Source organism: Falco naumanni, chromosome 2 (assembly GCF_017639655.2).
Source record: "Falco naumanni isolate bFalNau1 chromosome 2, bFalNau1.pat, whole genome shotgun sequence".
Classification (NCBI taxonomy): Eukaryota; Metazoa; Chordata; class Aves; order Falconiformes; family Falconidae; genus Falco; species Falco naumanni.
This window is the reverse complement of record NC_054055.1, coordinates 17739091-17761313: the sequence shown is the minus strand read 5'-3', so window position 1 is coordinate 17761313 and position 22223 is coordinate 17739091. Positions and strand designations below refer to the sequence as shown.

At 41.8% G+C, this 22223-nt stretch overlaps 2 protein-coding genes across 4 annotated transcripts in view; both read right to left on the bottom strand.

Moving 5' to 3' along the window:
• LOC121083263 (mitochondrial intermediate peptidase) overlaps positions 1-8829 on the bottom strand; it is an 80891-nt gene extending 72062 nt beyond the window's left edge. Inside the window, exons 1-5 of the mRNA XM_040583455.1 lie at positions 8635-8829; positions 5760-5933; positions 3726-3814; positions 1493-1579; positions 522-585 (exon numbers count right to left, since the gene is read on the bottom strand). Coding sequence (XP_040439389.1) covers positions 522-585; positions 1493-1579; positions 3726-3814; positions 5760-5933; positions 8635-8808 — 588 coding nt within the window. The 5' untranslated portion in view covers positions 8809-8829. The remainder of the gene's footprint in view (positions 1-521; positions 586-1492; positions 1580-3725; positions 3815-5759; positions 5934-8634) is intronic.
• A 1486-nt stretch (positions 8830-10315) lies between these two features.
• On the bottom strand, positions 10316-20971 carry LOC121083262 (complement C1q and tumor necrosis factor-related protein 9A-like). Of its 3 annotated transcripts, XM_040583454.1 has the most exons (5): positions 20860-20971; positions 19638-19776; positions 16035-18950; positions 13237-13299; positions 10316-11559 (listed from the first exon to the last, which is right to left on the bottom strand). In XM_040583454.1, the coding sequence occupies exons 3-5, from the start codon at positions 16198-16200 to the stop codon at positions 10754-10756; spliced, it is 1035 nt and encodes a 344-aa protein (XP_040439388.1). In that variant the 5' UTR covers positions 16201-18950; positions 19638-19776; positions 20860-20971; the 3' UTR covers positions 10316-10753. The 3 variants fall into 3 exon arrangements, with proteins under 3 accessions (XP_040439388.1, XP_040439386.1, XP_040439387.1); XM_040583452.1 differs by having other exon boundaries at positions 16035-19776; XM_040583453.1 differs by lacking the exon at positions 20860-20971 and having other exon boundaries at positions 16035-20203.
• Positions 20972-22223: the final 1252 nt, after the last annotated feature.

Sequence of the window (22223 nt, the reverse complement as noted above, 5' to 3'; positions counted from 1 at the left end):
ACTACTGCAAAAGCATGTAAAAGCTCCAAGAGAAGTAATCAGACTGTGCCCCGACACACAAATTTGAACAAGATTTACAACTTCTGGTTATGCGAGCACCAAAGGATAGCCTTGACACACACCTGATCCTTTCTAAAACACTCTAAATTAACCTGTCATCGCAGTGCATGGGATGCTGCCTTCCCCACCATGTAAACAGGTTGTTCAGACAGCTAAGCAGCTTTTTAAATATTGGATGCAAACACCAATCAAAGAGAGCAGGATCCCAGGTCTTGTTTATAACTCTTCAGAACACACAAAGGAATAATGAGAGCCAAACTGCAAAGAACTGCCAACTAATAACATTCAAAAACACACTTTAGAAGGTATTTTAAATAGACAAAATTACTTAGTTCTGAGAAGACAAAATTCTACATAGGACAAACTGGCCCAGAATCAAATGATTCACGTCCCACATGTTTCATTATCTGGTGTTTGACAATCAGGCAAATGTCTGTTCATACATTATAGCCAAAAATTACCTTTTCTCCATCCAAATGAATGCCACTGATCTCAAAATCAAACATAAAAAGTTCTGCCACTCGCCTAAAAATACAGTAAAACCCTGTTAAAACAGCCTCATTTGATAGTAAGCATAATTTCTTAACAGATCTTGCCTTAGTAGTTATTTAGGTTTCTTGTCTTTTACAGAGAATAACAACACAGTTACACAAGTATTGTTGTTATGGACACAGTCTTCCTATGTTTCAGGCCCCTAACAGCTTACTCAGTGAAACTGGATTTTTCCTTTACTGTTATTTTATTCATCTGCATTGAAAATATCCTTCAACAGAATTCTACTACATTACTCTAGAAGTTTAACCAGTTTATGCACATTACCATTTTAATTTGACACTTCATTTATTCTAACAGATCAGAAAAAGACCTCTTGAAATCCAACACCCCTGACTGTGGGGAAAGAAGGAAGTAACTTACTCAAATATTTAGCTTATCTAACGATGTCAGTGAAGAAATAATTAAAAACTATAACTGAATAAGCAGATAATATAACATTTTACAGCAATCATAAAGTAAGCTTTAAATAAATATACTGATCATCTGATTTTCAAAGATATAAATAGATTACTATAAACTGAAATCAAGTTCTTTAGTCTGTTCTCTACTTTTATTGCTAAAAACACTGACACATACACCACAGTACAGCACATAGTTTTAATCAAAATGGTGTTATTGAAGAAAATCTTTAAGTTCTCACTCTCCGTTACTCCGTTACTCTGCTTCAATATATACTGTTCACAAAGACATCCTCCAAGACCACACAGCTACAAACTTCCCAAGTCTTGTGCAGGTAATTTAGTAGTGACTAATAAATTATTAACAGAGATGTGGTATGTTTTCCAGTTTTATTAATTAAACAAAACACAAAATATAAGCACAATAAGGAATGATATATATTATCTAAAAATCTAAATTTATAAGCATTAATAAGTACCTGGTTTCTGGATCTAGGGAACTCATAATAATTTCATCACCTAGCAGACGTCTCAAACTCTGACACAGTTCAACATCTGTATTTAATCTGGAAAGATACAGAGTAAATGAATCACACACTAAGAACAAACACTAATATTTCAGTCTCTTGGTATTACTCATTTAAAAGCAGAGCTTAATATTTACTGAAACAACATTAAAAACAAAGGTCTGCATTTTCAAAATGCTTTCTGGTTCAGAACCACACTTAAAAACTACAAAATTTCTATACAAAGGATGTGTGGACAAACTGGCGTGGAAACAGGTCTTGTGCATGCAGCAGGAAAACCCTCTGGATAGCATTTTGTGACAAACACAAGCAACTCTAAGACTGACAACTTATTTCATATGCACAAAGATAAAGATGATGAGAGCATAAATGTGAGAGAACTGTTTTCTAACCCTTATTTTGAAAGGACTCCATTAAAGGAAAATCTGCATTTAAGTTTGCCATCGGATAAACGTGCTGCTGGCTGCCACTGAAGTAGACTAAGAGCTTATTAGCCCCAGAACTTTTCCAGATGCTCATCACGGTCCCTGTGCTAGACAACACTAGAGTCCATCAGATTTGCCAGCATGTTAACTATAAGCATGCATGACAACCTGAATTACTAGGTGTGAATCAGTGGGGAATGAAACACACACATATACATCAGCACAGCTGCAGTGGGCAGCAGCCCCCAGCCTGTCAGGCTTGAGCACTAACTTCTTAAATCGGCTGAGGCGCAGCAAGCCTCTGCAGCCCCACTTGCAAAATGAACTTAATAATTACCAATACCCAGTTCAGAGACAGAAGAACACACTGCATTATGCCTGTACTTCCAAAAAGGCTCTGTACAGATGGTGCTAAATGAGAAGCCCAGCACTCTGTCAAAAAGTGGCTAAAAGCAGATACCTATTGCTAGCAGTTCCTGAGGGGTACTATTTGTCCATGACAATGAACATGCAACAATAGCTATCTTGAGCTTTTACAATAGTTTATGAACCTCTTAGGTTCATTTGTGAATACTTTCTTCTTTCATCTGAAGTGGTATTCAGATATTAAAGTCATATTGTTGTACATGGTGTGCTCAATCTAAGCCTTGAAAAGTCCAGTTTCAGTTGAAAGGTTTCCCAAACATGGTGGCAAGACCAAAGACACAGTTTCTGATGAATTTGGTCTTAGAATTCTCTTTTAAGCCAGCCGCGTTAGTCACAAGGCTTACTAAACAAACCAATTCACTGCTGCCCTCAGAGTAAAAAAGGCTTCGTTGCCTCTGCAGCTTACTGCAGGACACCAGGTCAACTAGTCACTGCCTCCACTGTTATTTAGAAATCCTCAGGAAAGCAGCAGAATCTGGGTCAACTCCACAGCCCTTCCCGGTAAAGCTCTCACTTCAGGTGGCTACCCCTGAATGCCACAGGAAGGGAAGACACTGAAAGGACACTGTATTTGGAGATTAAAGATCACCCCTTTCCAGCTTCTCAGGAGCAAGAGAAGCAAATCAACTCACTGTAGTCAAGGACCATAGAAGTAACTGTCAGGATTTAGGTGTTGAGATATTTAATGAGGGAGGGGCTGGGGAATGGGACTCAAAGAGCCAAACTTCAGAAACAGAAGTCTTTAAGAACATGTTGTATGAAATGTGTTTTTAAATAAAGCACAAACATGCCAGACCAGGCACATATCACAGCCCTAGACAGACACATGCTCAAACACTCATTTTAACAGGAGACTGTCCTTTCCTCTTTCACATATCCCACTCACTGGCTGGAATTCAAGGGGTCAGCAAACCAGAAGAGAAAATGTTGTGAAATGTAACAGCTTAAATCTTAAAAACAAATCAGCATTTTGTACACATGCTTTACAGCAGTTGGGTTACCTGTCACAAGTCCCAGAACAACATAGTTTCAGTCTCTTTGGGTTTCAGTGACACTGAGTCACCTGACAACTTAAAAACTTCAGAACATAAATGGAAACTAAAACAGAAACACCTTTCATGAGATACTGCAACAACCCTAAATCCTTAAATATCTGTAACAGCAAGACTGACACTTTGTTCTCATGTGTAAATCCTTCCTACATAATTTTGTGTCAATCGCTGTTTTCATAGACCATCATACAGTAATTTTTAAAGATGCCTATGGAAATAGAAAAAAAACCCCAACCAACCAACCAACAACAACAAAAAAAAACAAACCAAAAAACCCCATACTTCTCTACCACGGTACCAATGCTCCTGCAAGCTTCTTCAGCCGCCTCTCTGAATGCAAAGTCAGGATGGGCAATTTTCACAAAATCTGCCTGACAGAAAACAGTGAGGCAAAAAAAAAACAAATAAAAGAAATCTGTAATTATAAAAAAAGTTGCACTTGAGTAATTACATTTACATTAACATTTATTTCTACAGTTCTATGCAACCTGTTTGCATAATTTACATATTTTTCCCTGAAAAATAAAGCCTATGGAAAAATGGTGCTGACAACTATTAAACCAGACAGTGAATGTGTCTTTCCAATAAATATCTTTAAATCCATACACTACTTAAAAACTTTTTTAGTATGGTGTGTATCTTAGAGGCCTTACACTCCAATGTACTTAAATATTATGAAAGATTTTTAAAACTAAAACTCACAGTTAAGGAAAAAGCACACCACCAAATATGCATAGAGGGCTTGCTTTTAAACCCTTTCCACTTTTCAGTACAGACCATCACGTTATGCTTTGACATCATTATCTACTAGGAAGAAATACGTTGTTTAAAGAGAAAAGAGAAAACCCAGAATTTATTTTGGATTCAGAACAGGGTTTTTATTTGAGTTACTGATTTTTAGTAAGTCTCCAAATACTCAAAGGAGTTTGGAAGACTAGAAGGATGCTAAAAGGGGACTGGAGAGCTAGGTGCTTCCATGACTGTCAACATGAATTCAGGGAGCTTCTGGCATTGAAATGATACAGAATTAAACATTAGGAATACACTGAAGACATTCAGCCTGATTTTACAGAAAGTACATGAAATAAGCTTGACTTTAACAGTATGATTGCAGTTTGAAAAGGCGACTTTACAAATGTAACACTTACGATTTTTACTTCTTAGAATCCCTTTTTAAAACCCTGTATAATATCGACAGAACGGTACTGAATGGCAGATCTCAAAATTCCTGCCAACAGATAACAATCACCAAACCACACCTGGACAGAGCTCTGCAAGCTCTGCATCTTTTAACATACAGACTTGAAAGTATTACACAGAAGGTAATTTTAATTCAGCAAACTGATTCAGAACTATGACCATTGAATTCTGATGAGTGTTTTCATTAGATAATGCTTGATTAAGAGGACTTAGGCATAGCCTATATAAAATACAACAGACAAAAGGAGAATGTGTGACTTGACAGAGCACACAAGTACTTTCAGAAGGAAAAAGTGCCTGGCACATAAGATGCCTTGAATCTAGAAAGGAATAAGGAACAAGATTTGAGAACTGAGAACACACAGAGAAATTCAAATGTGAAAAAAGTCAAAAAAATCGATGACTTATTAAGAACTGATTTCAGTATGAAGGTTGGGTCTGCTTCCTTCAAACAAAGAATGATGATTTGATAAAAGATACGCTTTGGGCAAACAAGTTTCCAGAGAGCAATACAAAGTGCTCCATTACACTTAGCATTTTGTTATACAGAACATGAGACCAGGTACTCAAATTCTGTGGACTACAGAAACTGCAATGTAGGAAATACCTGCATTTTTTCTTGTGTTAATAAAAGGTGACACTGTTTAGTTCCATCTGCTACGTTTAACCTGTAAGTTCTTTAAGGACCTTCACCTATCAACTTTTAAACTTTCCTAAGCTAAAAGCATGTGTATTGCAACCCCAGCTTCAACTTTGACAGCAATCACAGGTTCTCCATAACGTAAATGACACTGGAAAGATGATGTATTAATATTAAGGCAGAAATATAATTCTGATTTCACCGCTATTTTTCTTGTTGTGACCTTAATTTTAAGATAGATGTAAAAATAGTATAAACTGGACAGTCTGACAGGATTTGTAGTTACTTAACAGTCAGTAAAAGCCTCTGTAATTAAATTGCAATCAATTTAATTTTCTGTCTTAACACAAAATTTCAGAGTTGATCTGCTATTTACTGCAGTGCAAAAAATCAAAGTGGAACAACAGGGTGCAAGCTTATTAGGTCCGTCAGTTCAAAAAATTTGCTTCAAGTAATAATACAAAAAAGTAATTTACCAAGTCTGCCACTCTGCACAAGCTATCTGAAAGCTGATCAAAGATCTTTACAGTCTCTGGTCCAGGTGGTGTGGAACATGCCTTCTGGACTAGCTGTTCCGACTCTTGCAATGCTTTGTCCTGTGCTTCTTTAAATCCTTCTGGACAGCTCAGTTCTGGAACACCAAACAGACCCTGAAGGGCAGAACACAATGAAAACACATCACTATTACCCTCCTCGATTTCTGCCTCTCTGTTTCAGGACGAAATCATCACCACAGAATTTTACCAAAATGTCCCTAGCCAGCACATTGCACCATTTCACTGAAACATTCCCACATGAGTGTTTTTGTAGAGATAATAGTCACCGTATCAGTCACAGACACTGGTATCCCATGAAACCATCTTCACTTCCCAGAGCAAAACCCCACTGAGGTTCTTTCAGCCAGGCTTGTTCTTAGCAAACCTTAAGAGTTCGACATCAAATCCACACAAACTCTCCTACCCTGTAACCTCCTATACCATCCTTTTCTCAAAGCATTTTTTATCTCACTTCCAAAGCATGGGCACCAGAAAAATCATAGGAAGTCTAATTACATTTTGAAATGAAGGAAAATCATGCCTCTGAAGAATAAGAGACTAATCAAGGAATGTGAGGACTAAGCAGGAGTGTCAAAACAGTGAATGAGTTGGCCAGCAGCCCTAGATATCAACAAATTGCAGGCAACAGGACAGTTGTCTTATATGAGTCCCAAATACTGGAAGCAGACCTCAAAGGAATTATCAGCAACAACTCAAAAATTTTACAGAAAGAACAGTTTTATACCTGAAGCTCTTACCAAACCTGGCCCTGTCCAACAAGGCAGGGCAAACACACTGACTTGGGCAGGACAGACACAGGCAGCAGTCACATCCTGCATTTGCTGGAAGAAAGTTAAAGAGGTCCTACCAATTTTGGTCAGCCAAAATGGCTAACACTACCTGCTAGAGAAGTTCCATGACACAGACCCACAACAGTAAAAAAAATGCATTTAAGATTAAACAGCATCTCTGCAAGCAATGCAGCCCCTTTGTAACTGCCTAACTGTAACATGAGCATCTCTTTACCTCCTAACTACAACATGTAACAGTGCAAAGTACATGATTTCACACAACAACCATCCCTTCCCAAATTTAACTTCAGCATCTAAAAATCACAATCTTGATTTGAAAATCTGCAGGGCAGTCACTTTACAATGCACCTTCTGCAAACTTTGTATTATAGCAGTCAGTTGCAGGTTTGCATACAGCTTACAATTATTTATCCAAATGAAATTAAAAGCTTCCAATTGACAGCTTGTCTGTAAAAGTATATATTCTGAAGCAAAAGTAACACCTGAAGTAAGCATTTGGGACATTCTGAGTTGCTTTTTTTCCTATTTTCTTTTTGTTGCTCTTGCTAAAACTGCTTTTCTTTTCCTAATGCTCTTTCTATAAGCTGGCCACTCTAAGACAGCAACCCTTTGCTCAGAATTCCCATTTATTATTTGGAAACAGGAACTGCACTGAAATAGATACTTTTTATATATATACATGTGTACACACACACAAACTTAAATATACATGTACCACACCACCCTTCAATAATGCTTGCTGTATAAAAGACTCAAAATTGCCCCTTCACTCAGATCCTCCCCCAGCTGATGCAGTGTCCTGCAATGTCCCAGAGAGCTCCTGGCCTTCCTGCTGCCCTGCATCACCCATTCATCTTCCCAAGTGAGCTCCTCCTGCACATGTAGTCCTTGATGAACAGGAAGCATCTCCTCTTAGAGATAAATTAGCCATGGAGCAACTCTTCCATATGACACCAAGTTTGACACAAAAAATTTAAAATTACAAAGAAAGGAAGCCTGGTCCAGGTCTCTGTGCTCTTCAACGGTGAGGCTGCATGGCTGCAGCATCACTGTCTTTGCTTTGCCTCAACATTTACACTCTATCTCTAAAAACTTGGCTCTTTGCAAGCCTGAAATATGCATGTCTGCTCCCAAAGAACTCTACATCCTCTCTGTGGGCCAAGCAAATCCAGAATTCATTCCCTAGACCAGGTAAATGCACAAAATGTAATTGGATTATTTCCTGGAGCAAGACTTACACTAGTGTGCTTGTAGAGGAAGAATACCCAGAGGAAGTTTCCCAAACAAGTGCTAGATGATGAACAGAGGTCAGATTTGTCCTCAGTTCTTTAGTCCCAGCATCTGACAGCTTCACCAGCCTGGGCACCATGGTAGGGACAGGTGAGTCAGCAGACTAACACCCGGATTTTACAGATGTAAGCATTCTGCACGCGCTGTGCCACTGGAGGTACACATCTTATGCTGTCCAGGAACTCAATGAGAGTCCCAGGATCCCCATTAACAAACGTATCCGACTCACCCTAAAAAGAATTAAGGCAAAAGGCCTGAGTGTCACCAACCCAGCAAACAAACGCTTTTCTGCCACAAGCAACCGAATGGTGTCCAGGCGAGAGGATGCCAACAGTCCAACTAGTTCTGTGGCACCGACAGGTGCAAAAAGCCACAATCAGGTTGGAGCTGGGGAATGGAAAGGATACTGCATACATATACACCAAATATATATATATATAGTCTCTGTTGACGCTCAAAGCAAATGGTTCAACAAACAAGGCCATGATTTTCAAACTCCCAGTGTGCCCAGAAGACAGAATGTTTTCGGTTCATTAGAACCAAACCAAAGCCTTATGAAGATGTAACCGCCTAACCCTCTGGTAACTGCCTGGCTGTCCCCACCAACACCATTTAAAAGTTTCAAAATAAAAAATTACACGCAAGTGAAGCAAAGCGCAAGGCGGCCTAGGCCGCTGCTGCCCGCCTCAGGCCCTTCCCCGCCCGCCGCTCACCGTCTTCCCCCCCACCGCGCCGCCGCGCAGCGGCTGCCCTTGCTGCTTCGCATCGAAGGCGGCGCCCACCGGGGACCAGCTGGTGCTGACGGCCCGGCAGCCCGGCCCCGCCGCCAGGCCCCGCAGCGCCCGGCCCAGCGCCGCCAGCAGCGCCCGCCGGAAGCCGGCCAGCATGGCGGAACGGGTCCCGGCAACAGGCCCCGGCGCACACGGCTGGGCGGCGACCTCCCCGCGCCTGGGCCGACGAGGGAGGAGAGCGGGAGGAGGAGGAGGAGGGGGAAGGGGAAGAGCCGCAGCGCCGGCCGTCACAGCGCGGAGGGAGGCGGGGCTCCCTGCCGCCCGCCCGGCTCCCGCGCCGCCTCCCGCCCGCTGCGAGCGGCTGCGGCCCGGCCCGGCGCTGCGGGGAAGGGGCGGAGCGGGCGGGGGGGCAGCGGGGGCGCCCTGGCGGTGAGGGGGGGGCCCAGTGCCGGCCGGCATTCCCCACATGTGCTTCCCAGTTAGCCCGAGGTGGGTGCAAAGCGCTTTTTGGCCCAGGTGCTTCTATGATGCAAACTCACGGCCTGTGGCTTAGAGGCGGGAAAATCTCCTCTTCCTTTAAAACTCACGTAGCCCTTCCCGCTGCCTTACTGCTCTAGCGTGTCCCCAGCTGTAATTCAGCTCCCTCGAGAAGCCCCCCTTGCCGTGTTGGTGCTGGGCTGTGATCCGTGCGTCGGATTCGAGGGCTGTGGGGACCCCCTGCAGCCTGAGGGGGGGCGAGAAGCCGGGCCCCGGGATCCAGCCTCCCGCTCTTGCTGCATTTCAGGATGCTGGCCCCTGTCCATCAGCATCTCCGCTTTACTGTCTATGGGGAGGGAGTGAGACTTACCAGCGTCTTTTGTTATATTTTCCAGTTTTAGGTGAAAAGGGGGAAGAAATAAAAAAAATCTGAGAAAATTCACAGACGTTAGTTTTATGGCACATGAAATATCTCTTGGCCAGTTCTCTAGCATGTCTGCTTCAGTGTTGATTAAGGTTTATGGTTCATTTGGGAGAATTTGTTTAGCACCACCTAATAATTCTGCAGCAGAGCAGCATCGTGCTGTATTTGTGCACCCTCACCGAGTATCTGCCCACACCAGAAGGAGCTTCCTCCCCTCACACCATCCCGCTCTGCATCAGACCTTCCGGCCACACGGAGAGCCAAGAACCATATTTAAAACTGTCAAATCCACCCAGCTGCAACGAAACTCGTGCCACAGAGCAAGCAGCCCCTGCGGAGGTATCAAACTACGCTAATTCCAAGACTAAAAACTATTTTGAAATGGTTGGATGAAAAAAAAAAAAAAACAAACCACCAACCAAATTTTAAGTCCATTTACACATGTCACCTAGAAAGATGTAAGCTGCTGCCCAATGTTTATACATTATAATAGGGATGCACATTTCACAACTCCAGAACCTGGAACCACTTTCTTTTAAAACATTTGTCCTTCAGAACTGGTCAGTGCACCCCTGTGTAACTACAGTAAGTCACCAAACCAGTAACGTGGCAAGCCCAGTACTGTAGATTCAGAAGACTTGTCCTCTCTTGTGCAGAAGCCATTCCTGAAAACAACGGTCCTGCAACTACAGCCATAAAAACAGTTTGTGCACATTGGGATTTTTATTTTGTTTTGGATTCTAAAAAGAAAGCAGACAACATCAGATTATGTGAGTTTAGTAATAAATACCCAGCACCTTGTGACTGGGACAAGAAGGCATTTATTTCAAACTCTTCTGCATATGAGTCTGAAGCCCCGAGCTCTGTTTCAGCAGCTGGTTATGAGAACTTCAGCACACCAAGCTGTGCAACGAGCCGCTGTGTGCAGAACAAGGCCTGGTTTCCTACAGATACAAGTAGTGTGATCCTACACCTTCCTGCTGTGATTACTTCAGTGAAAAAAAAAGTACTCAGCTTTTAGGGAGATGCCTAGCTGGTCCTACCCTGCCCTGCAGTCCTACAGCTCCCTTTCAGCCCTCGGCATACCTCCCTGGATGCTCACTGTTTTCTGTTGAATCCAGGAGAAATTAGCCGGCAGATAACAACTTTATTAGGGAGGGCTGAAGGACACAGATGTACACCATTCACAATAATGTGGAGTTACGGGGCAGGTGATGGCAGCAGCTCCAGTGGGTCGGAGGTGCTGAATAGGAGGAACCCAGAGAAGGTGGTATCATCATCAGCATCTGCAAACAGCCCATTGAAAGTCTCTCCTTGGTGAGCCTGCAGCCACACCTCATCTCCCCCCTGTAGCTCAAGGATGGTGGCTCCTGAGGCCTGGTCCTCTCCACCCTGGTACCTGTCCATTGTGTGCAACATCTTGATGCCATTTTTAACTAGAGCTACTCGCACATTCCTTGAGTAGACAGTGATGTGGTAGGTGAAATAGTAAACACCAGGGTATTTGCAGATGAATTTACCAGTAACTAGGTTGTAGTCGTTTAGACTATTATACAGCACCTTGTCAAACTTGATTGGGCGATTCGGAGGGGGAAATTTGGTGGCAATCGTAAGGCCAACACTGAAAGCACTCCTTGGCAGGACTCCTGGAGCACCCACGTTCCCCTTATCTCCTCTGTCTCCTTTCAAGCCTCTTTCCCCCCGAACTCCTGGATTACCCTGTGGCCCCAGATCTCCAGTATTACCTTTAGGACCTGGATTACCAGTTGGGCCAATTGGCCCTGGGAAACCAACTTTTCCAGGATGGCCGATTTCACCCTTTGTCCCTTTTGGGCCAATGGGCCCAATGTCTCCTTTTAACCCCTTTTGTCCTTGCAGTCCCAGCTCTCCCTTCTGACCTTTATAGCCCACTGACCCTATAATTCCTTTTGGTCCCAGTTTCCCAGGTCGTCCTCTTTCTCCTTTATCTCCTTTGTTCCCCTTCTCTTCAACAGTCCCATTGGCTCCTAAACAAAAGAGAGAAAAAACAAAGACACTTTCTTGTGATCTACTGGATTAGTGGGGCACAACATGAGTTTCAGCAGGAACACATACGTGTAGGTGTGTCACCACTGTACATACAATTTATCATACATTTAAGTGCAGGATAAGCATAACATCTGAAGAACCTGCTATTGTGTTAAAAAGCTGGTGCTCTGTCTGAGAGCAGCAAGAATAAGCTCAAAGAAAGGAAGGTATGATTTGTCTACAGGCTGACAGTAGCACTCACAGCTTACAACATCTCAGGCACAAGCAGCATCTGTCCAGACACTTGTTTCCAATCTTTGGTATACAGAACAAGGGAGATGGTTCACAATTTAATCAGAGGAAGGCTCTGTTTGGACAGTACCCAGAACTTGCTTGCCACGTGTCTGTATAATTTCTGCGTGACATAACTTTGCTTGGGTTACCTAGATTGCTACTGCAGTGCAACTAAATGCTTTTTGTCCTGTTATTTGCTACCACATGCTCCATTTATCCTTCATCCACTCTTGGGCTGAAGCCCAAATCATTTGAACATCCTCTGATTGCTGCAAAAGGGTTTGATGGTGAAGGTCTCACGATGTGAAGGGCATGTTAGCAGTTGTTAGGCAAAAGGCATCATAATGATCGTATACGCTATTAATCAGAAAAAGAGCTGATGATAATTTCTGCATAAGAGCCTCTGGCTTCTGATGTTAGGAATAATGGTGTATTTACAGTTTACTGTTCTCAATTTACAATTGAGAATATTTAACAGCAGCAGTGAACTGAAACTAGGTGAGATTGTATGATGAATGTCTAGGAAAAGCAGCACAGGTCCATCAGGACAAGGGTACAGGAAAAAGAGGTACTTCTAGTAATTTTAAACAATATTTGTGGTCTCATATCTCATGCTCCTTCCAGGACTGGAGTTGTTTCTAATAGGCTGGAGAAAATTCTGAGGGGAGTAGAGCAGCTTGTAGTTACTCCCATGCAATGCATATACTGTGTGTTATTTCTCAGGGTCAGCTTCAGGATTTTGGACAGCCTGGACACTGTCTTTGGCAGGCTTCCATGCTTTTGGATATATACATTGTCTGTGTACAATTACTCTAGGGATACACAAGTCCAGCATCTCAGAGTTACTGAATTTCTGCAGAATGATGTGATGCCACTTGACCCACTGATGGCTGACTCCCTGCGTGTATGCATGTCACTCTGCACATGTACATCTGTCTGACACAGGAGACATGCTGCATATGCATGTTGGCTAAACAGGTGAAGTATACACGATCTACTGTATTTTTAGGTGTATAATTCGTGTCTTCTACAATTTCTTTTAGAAGTCTCCCTCCTGAGCTACAAGAGCCTCACTTTCTTAAGGTAGCTGCAGATGCGCTGTCTTCCTCAGCAACTGACGAAAGGATCAGAGATCGGAAAGGTAGGATAACAAGCTGAGTGAACAAGCTGTAGGGCATCAGAGGCAGCGGGATAATTGGAGGTGGCAAATTCCTCTTGTATTGTCCACATATTTGTACAGCCTCTACTACTTCTGGGAGAAAGTGTTTTAACCTTTGTGGTATTTTTGCTGCAGCTAGAAGGTACATAGCACATCTGGTGCTCACAAACACAAGGACAGCAGTTGACCGACAAATATTAAATAGAAACACATCTTCTCTGACCTCGTTCGCCTTTTTCTCCGTTTGCACCATCTTTTCCTGGACTGCCAGGAAGTCCTGCTTCACCTAGTACAGAACAGAAAAGCAGATTTTCATTAAACAATTAAGTTACCAGAAAACTTGGGGTGAATTCTTCTCTAATCGTTCCTTTTCAAGCCTGGCTAAACACTGACTTCTAGTGGGTGCCACTGCTGGTACTTTTCTCTTATGGATAAATTGACAGAGAGCACAGAAACTCTGCTTGAGGATGGTGCTTTTTTGAGACAGAGGGAATCCTTGGCATGAAGTGGTGTGTTATTGAGATATGTAGAGGAGCTATACCCTGGCCAGGACCACAAGTGTAAAAATTCTTGTCCTGTTGTTGCCTCCATCCATGGAAGATACACCAGCAGGAAAAGGAGTGAGGAAGCCACATTCAGTAAGAAGCTTTGCAGGGACAGGAAGCCTAGCGGTGAAACAATGGTAAACTCCTCTCTCAAGAAGAGACATCTGAAGAAGTTTGGCCAATCGTAATGAAACATTACAGTGGAATAATATTGCCTGTAGGTCTAAGGAAGGCATTCACACTCTTGATCCCCGTACCTATCATGGCACGGACTTTCCACTGCTCTAAAGAGAACAATTCTATAAGTCATTTTTGTAGTAACATCACAGGTGACCAGGAGGTGTGTGATCAAATACCTGGATCTGCATCCAGAACACAACAGAACAGAAGGAAAAAGTTGGTAGTTTGGATGTAACCATATTCCAAGAGTAGGTCTCCAGCCATATGGACTGGAGAAGAGTTCTTTAGCAGTTTTCTGCACAATGGGCACAGTCCAGCATCTGCTGAATTTTCATTGGCTTGGTAAGGAACAAAACTAAGTCTCATGTATTTAACTGCAAAGGTGTATGTACATACAGTATAAACATAGACTCTAAGGAATGGTACAGTCATCCCAATTTGCTCAAAGAATAGTCAGTATAGTCATAATAGCTTGATTTAGGAAAACAGGTTGGGGACTTTATTGGAAATGAGTGATATCATGTGATAACTCAATGGAGAAAAGTGAGGACATTTATAAGATTAATGAAAATAAAGTAAGCTCTAGATTTTCCACTTTTCAGACTTTCCTGGACCCCTGCATAAAGAAAAAGGCAGCAGCTAATTGTATGTGCCTATTAAGAAGCTAATGGATATTTTTTTGTTTGTTTCTAGATTTTAAAAGATTTTTGTTTTAGCCAGGTTAGGGCACTGAAAGCAGGAACATGTAAGTGGTTGCTTGGCAGAGAGCTCTAAATCATCTCACAAAGAAAGGAGTTTGAAGTAACTCTTTAGAATCGTTGAGGTAAATACCTAGGTGGGTAGACCTGTCTTTCAGTGGCCCAGGGCAGGCTGTAAGCAGTGAATAAATCTTCAGTGCCCAAATTATAAGTGCTGGTTATGTTTCAGCTGATCTAATTTACTGTGTAGCCACACAAACAGTGTGGTGTGTAAGAGAGGAGAGTCAAGTGGTAGGAGAAATATCTGGTAGAGGATCCTGCCTATGCCAGCACAGCCATCAAAGAACCACACATCAAACTACATCTTCAACACCGATTCAGCAGCCTACACTGTCTGCAGACACATATACTTTTCTGGTGGAGTAGTGATTCATTAGCTTAGCAACCCAGTCTGTTAAAGGCAGACTTTTCCACTGGCTTGAAAGACATAATAAAACACTTCAGCACATTTTAAGTTAATTTATCTTAGACTGTTGATGTCAAGTTTGGTTTATGTACTAGATTATATACTCCGCTGAAAAGAGCTGTGATTCACAATCCTTAACATCAGCACTTGGTAGAAGGATTTCTCTGGTAAGTACAAGTTTGATCCAGGTTGATTTGTGCAGCTGAGTTAGCCAGGCCCACAATAACGTTGTTTGTGATGGGTTTATGCATTAAGCCATAACACTACCTGCACGATGCCACACAATAGCTGACCTAAGATAAAGCCTGTTGGGGAAGAGTTTGCCCCCCAGATTTTGTGAACAAATTTGAAGTGGCAAATATACACTTGTCCTGTGCCTTGCATTCTGGGATTGACACTTCAGCTGAAGTGTTATATTTCCACATGCCCACAGATTTATTACCTTGTGCAACCCTGGCCTTGCTATTCCAGCATGGATGCAAAAGGCAGCTGTGGCTTAAAGTACTGTGGGAATTACTAGCTTTAGGATGCTGAGCAGATCACGTCTGTCTTCAGTATCACACCGTATCTCTATCGTAGCCTGTTAGAGGAGACACAAATCCTACACTGTTTTTCAACAGTCTCCATTCCTGAACTTCCTCTAGCGGCTCTAGAGTTACAGCAAGTAGGCACTCTCAGAAGCAAGTCCTATGAATGTTAAATTTAGGTAAGAAAGAAATCTTACCGCTGCACACTTCTTATTGCACTGAACAAGGTATCAGTTGTTGGTTTGTTTATATTCTACTGGGCTTGAAGCTTTTTACAGAAATATAGTTGCTATCTTCAAGATGTAGGAGTAGGTTTACAGGCTTTAAAATTTTCAAATAAACATGAAAATACTTCCAAAATAGAAGGTAAAGTCTTTGTTCTTTTGGTTTTATCCCACGGACCTAACCTCTCCATAGTATTAGCTATCTTGCTTTCATTATTACGTCTTTATATTTCCGTTTTCAAACAAGTAAATGACAAACATCCAAAATGTTTTCTGAAGGCTAGGCAGAATAATCCCATTAATGCAGAGCGACTACAGACAACTTTGGGAATGAATGGCATTGCACTTGCTACATGAAATCATTTATTCTGAACATAGTACCTGTATCTCCCTTGTCGCCTTTTGGACCATCACGTCCATCACGACCAGGTATGCCATTGTGCCCAGGATTGCCGGGGATGCCAGGATACCCTTGGGTACAGACGTCCTGGTTTTGTGTTTCTGTCGTGCTGACCACAATAGCCAGCAGTATAATCCAGCTTTTCATTCTTTACATAGGTTATATGATTTCGGCTGAAAGATTTAAGAAAGCAAAAGTACATCTATCTAAGTCTACCTTAGAAGGGGATGGAGGGTGGTGGAGGGACAAAAAAAAAAAGGAAATGGGTTTTCACCATGTCTATTGTTTTGTTTTGTTTTATTTATAGGTCTCTCTATAGCATCAAGTACAGTCCTGGAGACTACAGAGTGCTATTTCAAGTAATAATTTAATGGAAATACCAGACACAGTGTCATTATATATTTGAAACATTAACTCAGCTTTACACAATTTAAAATACTCCTTAATTCCCTGTGATTTGGAGCATCAGGTTCTGATTCATATTTTCTTATGCAGTATGGATAAGGGTGGAAATAAGTGACTCTGCAAAGGGGAATTTTGATGCAGGTAGATGGTGAGCAGGTGAAAGTCACAAAAGCTCTGGGGAGGTTTAGAGCTGCCCTTGATATCCTCAGGATCTATCCAGCAAACAAGAAAACAACAGCTCAGTGCACCCCATAGAGTTTCACACTGTTCTATTTAAACCACGAGTGCATTGACAAAGCCCATATTTCATAGATTTGCCTGAACTTAACCCACATTAAAAGGCAACTTGGGCAAAAGTGATCTTTTTTTTTCTTCCCTCCCAGCAAAGAATATACAGATGCAGCAGCTATATGCTGAAGAACTTCCAGTGACCTGTCTTACTCCAACCAAACCTGTGAAACACCTGGCAAGTCTACAGGGAATCATGCAAATAATAATGTTGCTGTCCTGAGCCTAAATCAATAGTCGAAATTTCAGTTCTTGGTGGGGGGTGATTCAGGCAGGACTAGTGATCCCATGTTCATACACAAGGATTCATACAATGTCCTGTTTCTCTGAGCTGCTGTTTTGCTTACATAACATACAGGCATTCTCCTTGTTCAGAACTCTCTTTGTAAACTCCTCTAGCCAGAACTGTGCCCAAAATGAAGCTATTTCATGCCCTTTTCTGCTTTTCAGAGCCATGCAGAAGCCCATCTACATCTTCCATCTTCCTCTTTCCCATTTCAAAGCCTTCCAGCCAAATGGGACGTTATGTATTTAGAGTCTGTAAGAAAACCCTTCTCTCTGATCTCCAATCTTTAGTCAGTGTTGGCCATTAATAACCCAGTACCTAACAGCTTCTTAAGGGAAAAATAATATAACTGGGCCAGTCAAACAGTTCACAACCAAGAAGAAGCAGAGGTCTTAATGCCCACTTCTCCATCCACATTTCTCCCTGCACCTACTTGTGATTACATAGTTGTGCCTCTCATCTCCCAGGAGCTGACTGTGGTGCCGCAGGAGGTGAACTAGGGCAATTCAGCCCCTAATTCAGCACAGAGCAATTATCTTTTCCTCTCTCTCTCTTTTTTTTTTTTTTTTTTTTTTTTTTAAATTGGAGTTAGTCATCTACTGGGTTAATAAATTGAATGACCTCAGAGGGAGTCAGAGCTGGAACAGAGTGAGGGCAAAGATGTGAGGGATCAAGTAAGAGAGGTTTTTGGCAAAAACAAACCTTTAGTCTGGTTCTACCCCTTCATGTAACTTACTTAAGCTTATATTTCTCCTTTCATTACAGTGTCCCTCCTATATAACGTCTTTTAATATAGGCCCACTGAAATACATTAATACTTAATTCTAGACACAACTGGTTTAAGTGAGTGTAAGAGCAATTAATGGGAAGAGATTAGACTTAGGAACAAAAATCAAATAGCAACAAAATTAATGCTCATTTTTTTTGGAATTAATATTCATAAATACGTAATGCATAGAAGCTTGGGCTGTATAGGTTAAGTACTTACACAGGCAAAAGTGATAGAATGAATAGATTTTACATAATCGGCTTTTGAATTGGTTCTTTCATTAAGAAGAACTTAATACTGAGATCTGAATACTAAATTGAAATATTAACTATCATCAACTGAAAAGATAATGTCTTCTGTTTAATTTCTTCACTACCATTTCTCAGTCTTAGGAAAGAATGCATCCAAATACCATGTAGAGAGACTAGTATGTTTTCAATAATTACACCCTGTTAGCAATATTAGATCTAAATATTTTTTTAACTTGATTTATAGAGGAAGACCTTGATTTTGGGACACATTCCTTAATCTTTTAATCCTCTCTTCAGAAAAGTTCCCCATTTTGCCACAGTTATTGGATATGTGATGTATGGTGCCTTTGCCAATGATCTACAGGGAGATGTTTGATCACCCACCAGCAAAATCCTGCTTTGTCTGCTGCTGCTGCTGTTTGGCACTAAAGAAAGATGAAAACAGATTAAACGTTTGCTACTTCTGAGCTATATAAACATTTGCTGCCTTAGTCAAAGGACTCCAGAGAAGTGCAAAAGGAAGAAGTGCTCTGTGTGATGCTGTTAGGATATGGTGCATCCCATGGAGAAGTCTGATAGCCCTTGTCCACTGGCACAAAACCCCATTCCCAGTTGTCTAGGAGTGTTTCTTGCCTAAAGAATAGAGAGTTGGTCCCCACACATGCACTCCTTTCCATCAGCTGACAACATCAATATCATCATCATCATCACCACCATTATCAGATATATAGGATCTTTGGTCTTACCTCATTCACTTCATACTTGCAGTGTTCTTGGGCATCTGTAACCAGGGTATAAAAGTTGCATGTAAAGGAATTCACGCTTCAAATACGTGCTTTGAGGACAAGCACTTGTTTGGTCACTAAATTCTCAAAGGTCAGTGATTTAGTTTTGAGAGCTGTTAAATAATTAAAACAGAGGTTTAAACTGGAATCTTCCTATTTATTCCAATATTAAGCTGAAGCGCTCTGTACTTTGGATTTTATCACTGTTACATGAAAGAAAATTGTTAAAATGCATTAATAAATCTTTGATTTTCCTCCATTATACAAATATATTACACAAATGTTACCCGTTGACAGCCTGGTTGGTTTGTAGGCTGGAAGGCATGTCTCATACCATTACTGTGCTGGAAAAACATGTAATAAAATTAGTTTCTGTATGAAGCAATTTACAACGGCATTAGGGACAAAAAGACTACAGAAATTAAAAATAACAATGCTGTTAACGTGGCATTACAATTATTAGGTAATTATGGAAAAGTAGTAATGAGGTCAAATTAAAGTAAATAAACTGAATGCCAAAGAGAGCTTTTCATGTGTAATTAGCAAGCTCCCCATCTAGCCACTCAAGCATCAGTCAAAGCTATTGTGCTACTAAATTACATATTATTGGTAACTAAATTTGAAGAAGCCATAACTTGATACTTAATTATAGTTGTCTTTTTCAAACCAGGACTGTTGAAACTAGTGAAAATAAAGCAACTGAGCATATCATCATCTCCTTAAATGCTGATCATGAACGGTGAAGGATAAAACCAATAGTCACAGGAGTTAATGTGTTATAGGAAGTGGCCTTAATTCACCCTGTTGGTGCAAGTGACTGAAAACTGTCTGAGGGTGTTCCCAGGCTGCAGAGAGATGACACGCATGGCCTGTGTGTAAAATACGGTGTCCTCAGCGCGGCTGAGCAGTGAAGTTTTCACTAAGGTCTTCACCACCACCCTGTGGTAATAAGAAAATATTGCAAGCGTTATGGTGCTCTGGTTTGTATCTGGGACATTGCATTTACCGTGCTCTAAGGAAAAAGAAGGACAGTGTGCAGCAATTAGCTGCTCTACTTGAATGAACTTCTGTAGCCAAATTAGCCTCACTGCTGTGCTAATTGAGAAGAAGATACGAGTGCTGCGAGACAAATTCCTTTTCTCTTCACCCGTTAGGCACCATCTGAATTTTTCTAAGGTTGCTTAGCCTTGGCTTCCTCTCACACTTCAAAAGTTTGAGTCATTAAAAAAGCTAGCTCACCCTGTTAGCTTACTGCTGTGCCCTCAGTGATCTGTCCTGCCATGCAGAAAAACCTGGATTTATTGACGAACCTTCCTGGCTGCAGGGTGCTGGGACAGCCGGTGGCTCTGGGGGGACAGCACCGAGGGCAGTGGGGGCTCCTGGGGACAGGCCACCGGCAGGGCCTCCCGGGGCACAAGGGTCCTTACAGTGACCCAAAATTCTACAATGACAACAGTAACTGTCTGTCTATCCCAGTCCTGAGGATGACATAATTCATTAGTTACTCTACCCTGATGGGCAGTTAGTCCAGATGGATGCTTTTTTAGCGGAGAACCAAGAAAACTGCTGTAAGAACGGTCTTAAAGACAAACATTTCCGTCAGCCACTTTCTACTGTGCCTTGTCGCATCACAGAATAATGGCTTGGAAATAATGACACAGTAGCAAAAGCTCATCATTTGCTCTTAAAAAATATTGCATCTGAATGGCAGGAGGTGCAGAGGGTTTTTAGATTGATTGCTGCGCAAATGACCTTTGTTAGGAGCAGAATATGGCGGTAACGACCACCAGACGGATGGTTAATAAAAGAAGATACACCCAACCCTATTAGCAAAGCACCTTCTAGATTCTTCTTCAGTACTTCATGAGTCAGTACCTCCAAAGTCAGGGCCACGCTCATAGGCAGAGGCCAAGATTAACTGTACCGAGTGAGTATGCCTACCGACAGTTCACTTCAGTGTATGTATCGGGCCTTCTGTCTTATTTCCTATATGCCAGAAACAAGGAAGTATTTGGCCTGTACCTGGTTCTGCCAGCAAAGTCCCTCAGAAGCATCTGGAGCTCTTCCTTCCCCCTGAAGCATTTTCAGATTTCCAAAATTCACTGGAAGAAACAGTCAATAAATCCTACATCATCTTGTGTGTCTCTCCTGAGTGAAACCCAGCCCTTGAAGGGCAGTGGTGCTCCTTCCTCTGCTAACCTCTGCCCTCTCAGATTTGTCCTTCTGAGCTTTGCTGACGCTGCTCCAGGGATGCAGACACCTTCCAGCCTTTTTTTGCCTGTGGAGTGGTTTGTCCATCATTGCTGCTGGCCCATCCCGAAGGCTTACAATAAAATGATTCAGGTAAAACCTTTTCCAGGTCTTGTGCTCTTCAATACCATCCTATCCCATTCCTTTCCATCCCATTCCTTTCCAACCGTTCCCATCCCATTCCCCACCCCATCAAGATGCACAACAGAAATATAAGATGTAGCATAAACAGAGGGAGGGTGTGATGGGTGTGGATCACTTGTCAGGCACAACCTGCTTTAGGTGCCAGCGGAGACATTATCTGGGATGCCATATGGAACCTATAAAGGGGGTGTGGGGGCATGTGTAAATATGTATGTATACAAACACATACATATACACACTCACACGCATCATTTTTTGAAGCCAGAGCCTAAATACCTAATCTTACAGTGGCAGTATACGAGTTCTCAGTGCTAGATACTCATCCGGACAACGAGAAGTCAGTTCTGACTGCAGTGAACTAAACCTAACACAGATCTAAGATTAAGAAAAGCCATAGTGTGTTGACAGTTTATAACAGTTTTGACATATTCTCACAACTGCATGTTCTCTAGCTAGTTAGAGCAACTGGATTTAGAAAAATACTCAGAAGCACACTAAATATTTCTGTGCTTTCCTTACAGGGTACATGATGTGCAGTTTTCCACTGCTGACTTTTTCACTTCTCTTTTGGTACTGTAACATAAAAAGGCCCAAATCCTTAAAAACAAATAAACAAACAAAACCCAAACAAGCAAAAAAAAAAGAACAAAACCGAAACCCAACAAAAAAAAAAAAAACCAAAAAAACAAAAAAAACCACCAAGACAAGCAGCGCCATTTCTGTGCAAACTTAAATCTCCACCTGATAGATCAGGCTCTCAAAGAACTTAAAAGCCGATGGTGCACAATGATCTACAGGATTTAGCCTGACTGCCAAAGCATGAAATAAAACGCACAAATGAGCTCACCATGGCCAGATGAATTGCAGGCTCCTTATAAAGCCTGTTGATCACATCCTGCTCCGGTGTTTGCTCAAGGTATGTGCTTTGGTCATCTGATCCACCTCACCAAGCGCTCACTGTGCCTTTCACTGCTGCCGGAGCATTCAGCATA